Source organism: Citrus clementina, unplaced genomic scaffold (genome assembly GCF_000493195.1).
Source record: "Citrus clementina cultivar Clemenules unplaced genomic scaffold, Citrus_clementina_v1.0 scaffold_8, whole genome shotgun sequence".
Taxonomy (NCBI): domain Eukaryota; kingdom Viridiplantae; phylum Streptophyta; class Magnoliopsida; order Sapindales; family Rutaceae; genus Citrus; species Citrus x clementina.
In genome coordinates, this window is record NW_006262022.1 from 18,312,006 (window position 1) to 18,321,541 (window position 9,536).

At 30.4% G+C, this 9,536-nt stretch overlaps 1 protein-coding gene across 1 annotated transcript; it reads left to right on the plus strand.

Moving 5' to 3' along the window:
* Window positions 1-7,494: 7,494 nt before the first annotated feature.
* On the plus strand, window positions 7,495-8,718 carry LOC18035506 (E3 ubiquitin-protein ligase PUB23). The gene has a single exon (XM_006424023.2). It carries the CDS (start codon window positions 7,495-7,497, stop codon window positions 8,716-8,718), a length of 1,224 nt encoding a protein of 407 aa, XP_006424086.1.
* The last annotated feature ends 818 nt before the right edge of the window (window positions 8,719-9,536 follow it).

A 9,536-nucleotide genomic window follows, 5' to 3' on the forward strand; every position in this document is an offset into this window, starting at 1 on the left:
AAAATTAAAAAAATATGGCCATTCTTTGGCAGCCAAACATTAAAAAAAAAATTGGAGCAACTGGTAAAGAGCAACCGGTTGCTCTTTAAATGAATATTATATTATGAAATAATATAATAAATAAAATAATAATTTTTTAATAATAAAGGAAACATAATAATAAAAAATTAGTTTTATAATAATTAAAAATTAGTTTCAAGTTTAATGGTTACAGAATCAAGTTAACGGTAAGTGTTTCATGTTTATTAGTCCATTAATTGCATGATATTCGTGGTTGCAAGTTAATGATCCTAATTTCATGTTCATTGTTCTAAGTTTCAAGTTCCTTTGGTTTCAAGTTCCTTTGGTTTCAAGTTTCATGATCTTAGTTTCAAGTTAATGATAGGTGTTTCATGTTTATTGATCTATTAATTGCATGATTTTCAGGGTTGCAAGTTAATGATCTTAAGTTCCATGTTCATTACTCTAAGTTTTAAGTTCCTTTGGTTTCTAGTTTAATGATTCCAGTTTCAAGTTAATAGTAGGTGTTTCATGTTTATTGGTCCATTAATCAGGGTTGTAAGTTAATGATCCCAAGTTTCATTTTCATTGCCCTCAGTTTCAAGTTCATTTGGTTTCAAGTTTAATGGTTCTAGTTTCAAGCTAATGGTAGGTGTTTCATGTTTATTAATCCATTAATTGCATGATTTTCGGGGTTGCAAGTTAATGACCTCAAGTTTCATGTTTATTTCTCTAAATTTCAAGTTCCTTTGGTTTCAAGTTTAATGGTCTCAGTTTTAAGTTAATGGTATGCGTTTCATGTTTATTGGTCCATTAATTGCATGATTTTCGGGGTTGCAAGTTAATGATCTCAAGTTCGATGTTCATTACTCTAAGTTTCAAGTTCCTTTGGTTTCAAGTTTAATGATCCAAGTTTCAAGTTAATGGTAGGTATTTCATGTTTATTGGTCTCATGTTTCATGTTTACTGCTTTTTTAGGTTTCCATTTCTTTCATATTTAATAATAATAAAAAATCTCAGCCATTTGATCTACTCCAATTTAATCAAATGGCTATTTTTTATGCATGTATGAGATACATGCATGTACTGTAGTAGCACCCTCAGATAATAAACCACATTAGTTTGCATACTTAATAATATTAATTTCAAAAAGATTTTTTTTATGAGAGATAGTGAAGATTAGAGATGGCAAAACCGGTTGTGTTCGCGTCGTGTCAGCTTCATGTCGTGTTAAATTTAGGTTGACCCAAACACGATCCATTTAATAATCTTATCAAAATATTGAGACCTAAACCCGACACGGAAAATAAACATGTTACTCAATAACCAGTTTAATATCTACATATTTAACAAATGTTACACACACACGCACACATACGCACCCACATATACACACCCCCAAAGTATTACATATTTACACTATTAAAGTTTTTAATTATATATATGTAAATAATACTATATATCAATATTATAAAATATACATTTGTACCAATATTTTACACATTTACACTGTTAAAGTTCTAAATCTATATAAAATTTTATAAATAAAATATTGTGTATATATCTACCCTTCCAAAAAAAAAAAGAAGAGAGAATCATGTCCAATATTTAAGTTTTAATGACAAGAAATTAGAAATTAATTTAAAAAAGAACATAAAATCGTGTCATTGGTCAGGTAAATGGGTTAAGAACTTTAACCCTAACCCGATATGGAAAAAATCATGTGGACATGAACCCAGCGCATTTAATAATCGTGTTAAATTTGAAGACCCATATCAAATTTGACGACCCATATCCATTTTTTCGTATTGGATAATCGGATCGTATCAAAGTTTACCAGCTCTAGTGAAGATATCTATGTAACTCACGAGATTAAGAAAAAAAAGTTGTAATTTTTTTTTTAATAGAAGTAACTACAAGATGTTTCGGATCATTTTTTTAAAAAATAAAAGAAACAGGGGATAAACGTGAAAATTTTGCAAGATCATGTTGCCATTATAGTAAAAAACATTATCATAACAAAGCAATAATTAAAAAACATTAGCATATTTTGTAATTAATCTTGAAATGTGGATACAAATTTATGGTGGAAAAAAAGTTAGTGTCGGGTGGTGGAACTAGAAAAGGTTGGGGGGTGGGGCAAATTAGAGAGGAATGATCAATTATATTCATACACGTAATTGATATTATATTGAAATTTGATTGTTAGTTATGAGAATTGCTCTTGCTTTTTTGTTGGTTTTATGGCTTGCATTATAACACTGTCTGTTCACATTTTACCTGTTCTTGTCCCCCTTTTGAGGGTCCTTTATTAATCAAATGGAATGATTAAGCTGCATGCAAATCCTGAAAAGATTCAGTAATCATATTCAGTCCAGCACTACACCAAATTGAAATATCTATTGATATATGATAAATAATAATAATAATAATAATAATAATAATAATAATAGCTATCTAATTAATAAATTAGCATTACTAACACACATATCCGTTCAGATTAATAGTCAAAATTGCATAAGAATGATATAATTTAAAGTCAAACTTGTGTCAATGCAGGAATTTTTAGGAATATATATGTTAAATTTAAAAGTTGGGATGATAAAACAAATTAGGGGGACAAATATTACCGCTCCTGAAAACTCCATTCATGCAAAAGCGGGCAACGATAGTCTTGGGGAGAGCGGACCTACAGGCTTTGAACGAACAAGAAACCCATTAGTATTTGGGCCTGCGATGACATCACCTCAGATCCATTTTGTCTATGAGACATATCAAGCCCATTATGTTTATCAAGATCGCAATGAAGGGGTTTCAGTTTCAAAATTATTCTTATCCAATTAGAAAATAAAATTGTTAAATTTAAAAAGATTATGATTATTATTTACATTAAAATAAAAAAATAACTAATAGAATAAGAAACTGTTTTAGTTATCAATTATTATATATACGTAATAATATATATATATATATATATATATATATATATATATATATATATTTAATGAATTTAAAAGAAATTTTGTCAAATGATTTCTATACATATTATTTAACTGACATTTATATATATATATAATGAATCGAATTGAACTTTAACTGGATTATTCTTAACTGTGTATTTATGATTACAGTTGTGGTAATCAGTTGGATCTTTAATTAATTAAGATTTTATTTTTTCAACTGATCCCCTCCCTTCTTTAACTTAATCCAAGGGAAAAAGTCAGGGTCAAAGTCAAATTGTTAACTCTTGCGATTTCGTATTACAGATTATTTTTAATTATATCTAGTAAGTTTACATTGTAAAATCATGATTTTTTTTTATTGAATTGCTAAAAGAGAGAGCGACTGTAAAAAGGTCAAATAATAACTTTGTGAATAATCATTCTATTGTACCGAATTATTCATATAATAATTTGTTAAAATATTAAAAAATTTGCAAACGGTCATAGAAAACAACACAATTGTAAGCAGTTGGCAGTTACCGTTTGAACAGTCTAATAAGCATTTTGTTTCTTTTTTTTTTTATTTTTTCTAAAATTTCTAAAATAATAATAACAATAATGTGAAATGGTCAACCAATAACATGATTGTTGTCTTATTTAAATCGCATTAACGTGCCTTCATCAAACTTTGATGCACCTCCCAGTTTGAAAAATTACATAAATTTTTGTAGGATCCTTGTGCACTGTTAGTCTATGTCTGACTCCGCATAAATTAAAATGAAACATAAATTATGCAAAATAAATAAATAAATAAATGGTTTTTAGTTTTTGAGTCCCTGTTGTTTGTTACAATGAAGTCAGAAACCAGAAGTTTCAACAATTGCCTTACTGAAGGGTTCACTTTTCCATTTTTCTCCACTGAGGTCCTTTACCAAGTTCGACTCATCGACCGTTAAAAATTATTGGTAACAAAGGCTTGAAGATTATTACTTAGTTAAACCATAGGATGAAATAATATTTATGTCCTCAATTCTTATTTAAAACCATTTAACAACTTAGAAAACTTTATCCATAATTGCAGCGATATACATTCAGCAAACTAATACTTCATCAATTTTCACAATAGATCCAGGCCATCTCATTTTACCCTTTTTATGCTTATTAAATATTATGCAAATATATGACTAGCTAGTTAGAACAAATATGATCAAGTCTTGCCTATGTGTCCGAATCTCATCTCCAAAGCTCCTTTGCTTATAATCATCTATCTATATACATTTCATTTTTCTTGATTAGATCTTATCTCTTCGAGAGTTTGATCAGTTGATAGCAATTTAAAAAAAATTAATTTTTTTAATATCTAAAAATAAATTTTTTATGCTTCACAGAAGTAAATACTAATGGAGAGAACTCCTTTTGATTCGGCTAAAATGCCCTTAGTCCATTTTTTTATATTTTAAAATAACGGTAGAACTTGATCAAAGTCCCAAATAAATAGTAATTAATAATACATCAAAAAGGACTTAAAATTGGATATTCATGAAATCTCTGGTTTCTGAGTTCATTTCAACAAATAGTAAGGATTCAACTAATAAAATCTCAAAACTAAATAAATAAATTTAAGAAGGACATGAAGTCAGATTTTGTAGGCAGATGGCATAAAGATGGAATGGTGAATGAATATTAATAACAAATACAAGACATACAAAACTGGCAGATTCTGATGAATCCCAAGGACACGGCTGAATAGCTGATCAGGCCAGTGGCAATGCCAATGGCGAATACTTAGATCTTCAAGTCAAATAAATAAGCAACAGTTGTTGTTTGACTGGCCAGCACATGTTCATAGGCAATATCCAATTTCTAAGCCCTCCCCCGCGTTGTCCACACGATATGTACAAGTTTTTTTTGTATATTTACAAAGTTTTTACTTTGAATTTGCATATGAGGATAAGGTACAGTCTATGATCGATGCACTTGCATCTTGAATTGTGCACCAGTTATTCACTTTAAGGAACCGTTAGTTTTTTTTATTATCTCAAACTTGAGTAGATATAAATTTGATTGAAGTTTGAATGGGTGTGAATATAAATATTTGAATAATATGTTTATTTTTTTAATATATGAATATAAGTGGTATTTTTTTGTTTTGATAAATAAAAAGATCTGTTATTTAACATTTATTTCCTTATAAGTCAAAATAAATAAAGGGATTAGGTTTTAAGAAAGTAAGTATATTTAATAGAGATATTTTTGTAATTTAATAGATATTTTTGCAATGTAATATTTTCTTCTCATTTTAACATTTTTTCATTTGGATAAAAAGTCACAATAATTCACTTTTTCTATTTAAATATGAATGTATGGAAATCAGACATAATTCACAAAAAATAAACAAGAAAAAAATTAAAAAGTATGAAATTAATAAAATTTTAAATTTCAGAAGTAAAAATTTAAAATATTTTTCTGTTAGACTCTCTTATTTAAAGATAAGATCGGTAGATTTAAAAAAATTGAAACGTTTGAAATTTACTATTTTTTAATATAAATTTTTTAAAAATATCATTTTTTTTCATGTTGCCGTTAACAGAATAATTGATAGTTTGGAGAGATTAGACTTTCCTATTTGACGAGATCATCACCGCCATTTTCAATATAATTGACTCTCAATCCTTGAATTACAAGCCAATGTCACAGCAAAATTAATTAAGATGGCAGAATTGTGAAGGCAGAAACCATGAAATGCGTGGAGGGAATACATGAGAAGGCAGAAACCATGAGATTAAACGTTTGAATTACAAGCCAATGCGTGGAGGGAATATAATTAAGCTTGGTTGTCGGCACCAGCCAAGCTAGCCCTGCCGAGAAACTAAAGGGTAATTTCCACTTTAATCGTTATGATATGGATCAATTTACCTCTAATTAATCCCCATTGTATTCTTAAATTTACTCAGTCAGTCCTTATCTTTACATTTATAATTGTTGATTTTTTTTTTTTTCAAGAGTAACATAGTCTACGATGTAATTTGAGTTAAAACTAAAGCAAATATGATATGTAAGGGGAAGCAAAGTCAAATCGACTATTACTTTACATCTCAAAATTTTTTTATTCCAATAAACTATAATATATGATATGACATTCATCAATTAGTTGGTAAGATATTACAATCAATTCACTTGGTTCGTGTAAAGAATTATCAATCATTTAATAAATGCTACACTATTTAAATAAAACTTGAAATAGAAAATTTAGGATGCTTATCATTACTTGGATAAATGCCCGTTGAATTAAAAGAATTTGATCCTAATGAACTTAACTAAGGAACCGTTTATTTTTTTTATCTGAAATCCGAACATTGTAAGAGGTAGGTTGTTTGTTCTTATAAACTAAAAATATCTTAAATATAATATTTTTTACATTTATGACCTTGAAGTGTCATATACACTTGGAAATTTAAATAGGTATATATTTACGGCGCTATCTAGTACAATAGTATTTATGTATTGTAAATATTTACAAGTTAAGCATTTGATATATAATTTATGAAAAATAATTTTGATATTTTTTACAATTTAACATAACATTTATACATAAAAAATTATTATCTAACTATAAAGAATTTGCCTAAAATTCAAATTGAGTGTATGTTAAGTATTTAAGACCAAGTAAAAGTTGAGGTCAAGAGAAATTCTAATATCGCGAAAAATAAATATTAAAGGGTTAGTTTTACATAATAGTTAGGTAGGAAATAAATACATTTAATGAGAGTATTTGTGAGGAAAGAAATTGATTTTTCATTTAGACACTTTATCATTCAGATAAAAGTCATGAAATTTTACTTTTTACATTTCAATAAAAATATCTTATAATAAAACTTTAGATACAAAAACAAACAAGTCAAATATCAAAACATCTTAAATTAAACTAAATTAAGATTTCAAACATAAAACAAACAAACTCCAAGCTTAAACTCCTGTATGACTCATTATCATTGCCCTTGTAAGTCAAAGCCTTTGCCATATACTCCTTAAAGAATTAAACTATTTTATGATTTTCCAGTAGTTAAAAAAGACCGAAAGTTACCAGCCCAAAAAGTAATATTTTGTTAAAAATTTGTGCCTGTTGTTGTTCAAAGTTGCCCCCTTTAAAAGTAATTTCCGATTCCATTCCTGCTAACCGGATAAATTAGCTCAAACTTTACTAATAATAATAAAAATAAACAAAACAATTCTAGAAACAGAAAGTCAAAAGCTCTCTAAAATTGAGGGCTCCTGCCCTGCTGCGTGCTTTAATTTGCATCACCGACGCCACCATTCATGTATTTATTGCACAAAACGCAAAGTCTTCGGTTTCGCTATGAATTTCTATAAGCTTTACTTCTTCCAAAATCTTGGAAAAGGTCTTATTTAATTCCACATCCCCTAATTTTCCGTGTGTTGACTTTATGGTTCCCAACATCAATTCTGTATAAATTAAATACCCTCCAGAGTTCACATTTTCATTCAAATTGCATTGAGTCCAAGAATTTTTCAAGCATTTTAATTTTAGATTATGGAAGAAATTGAAGTTCCTGCACATTTTCTTTGTCCAATTTCGTTGCAACTCATGAGAGATCCGGTTACTGTCTCAACTGGGATCACATACGATAGAGTGAACATAGAGAGATGGTTATTCTTATGCAAGAACAACACTTGCCCCGTCACAAAACAGGTGTTGCAAGAAACTGATCTGACGTCGACGACACCGAATCACACACTTCGCCGGTTGATTCAAGCTTGGTGCACAATCAATGCCTGCCATGGAATCGAACGGATCCCAACCCCGCAGCCGCCTGTCGACAAAACCCAGATCGTTAAAATCCTCAATGATGCCAAGAAGTCACCCAGCACGGGGCGCAAATGCTTGAGAAGGTTAAGATCGATCACACTTCAAAGTGAGAGAAACAGGAGTTGCCTTGAAGCTGCTGGCGCCATTGAGTTCTTGGCTACAATCATAACAAAGAGTGATGCTGGCTCTGATGAATGCGATGAGGCATTGAGCATTCTTTATCATTTGAATATTTCTGAGAGCTATTTGAAGAGTATCGTCATCAACAATGGCGAAGAATTCTTGGAGTCTTTGATGCGAGTGTTGAAGTGTGGGAACTACCAATCAAGATCTTATGCTATAATGTTATTGAAGTCTATTTTTGAAGTGGCCGATCCGTTTCAGTTGATCAGCGTTAAGCAGGAGTTCTTTACAGAAATAGTAAACGTTTTGCGTGACCATCATCAGTTCTCACAGCAGGCTTCCAAGGCAGCATTGAAGCTTCTTGTTGAGCTCTGTCCATGGGGAAGAAACAGGATCAAAGCTGTCGAAGGTGGTGGCGTTTCGGTTTTGGTAGATCTTCTTCTTGATGTAACGGAGAGAAGAGTATGTGAACTAATGCTAAACGTATTGGATCTGCTGTGCCGGTGTGCTGAGGGGAGGGCAGAGCTGTTGAAGCATGGAGCTGGGCTGGCTGTTGTTTCAAAGAAAATACTTAGGGTTTCGCATGCGGCAAGTGATAGGGCTGTGAGAATTTTGTGTTCGGTTTGTAAGTTTTCTGCAACTGCTAGGGTTCTTCAAGAGATGTTGCAAGTGGGAGTTGTGTCCAAGTTGTGTTTGGTGCTACAAGTTGATGCTAGTGTTAAGACAAAGGAAAGAGCTAGGGAGATTCTCAAGTTGAATGCTAGGGCTTGGAGGGATTCTCCTTGTGTCCCTGCTCATTTGTTGTCTTCTTACCCATCTTCTTAAGAGAATTATGTAACGCAATATATATCGATCATTCTTTTGTAGATATAGTTGTAAGATTATAAAATTTGAATGCATGAGGAAGTCTCATGATGAGGTGACAATATAAACTGACTTTATATACACAAATGATGATGAATCATTATTGTTTTGATCATTCATGGAATTTTTGTCTCTTATCATTCTTGGAAACTTTTTTGTAGTGTTATTGCTTTATAGTTGGTTGATAAATGATGATTCGTTCGTGGATTATTAACTTTTGCGTATGCCATTTTTATCACATTCCAAGAACATGAACCATGAGAGTCCAAAAAGATGACGTTTCAGGCAAGGAGGAGGGAATTAATGGTACTAAAACTTTCAAGATTTCACATGATAAGTCAAAATTATTTGCGCTTAATTTACTGGATCTTTCTTACGAAATTGGAGATGGAGACTGCACTAGTCAAGGAGGGAGAAAAAGACTACACAGTTGCCTCAGCTTAAACTAACTAAGATGATACAAAATATTCTTTGATTGATGAATTTTGTGCTGACTTTTTAAAAAGCAGTAATCGGTTTTCATTATGTAAAAATGTGTATTAAGTAAATTTTAACCAATCGCTATTATAAACGCACAAGATATAAGAGGCTATTAATATGTGAGCACAATGAAGACTAGAGTGGATTCAAATTCATTTAAAAAAAAAAGTTATTATGTGCACAATATATGAATTTTGATCAATGACATGACCTGCCTCAGCCTATATGTCGGATCCAAAGTGAATCATGCGGTCTAATAACTAAAATTCGTGGCACAAACTTAATTCATGAATATATAA

What these genes read in the sequence shown, in the direction of transcription:
- LOC18035506 (XM_006424023.2), top strand. Translation starts at nt 7,495, where the DNA reads ATGGAAGAAATTGAAGTTCCTGCACATTTTCTTTGTCCAATTTCGTTG.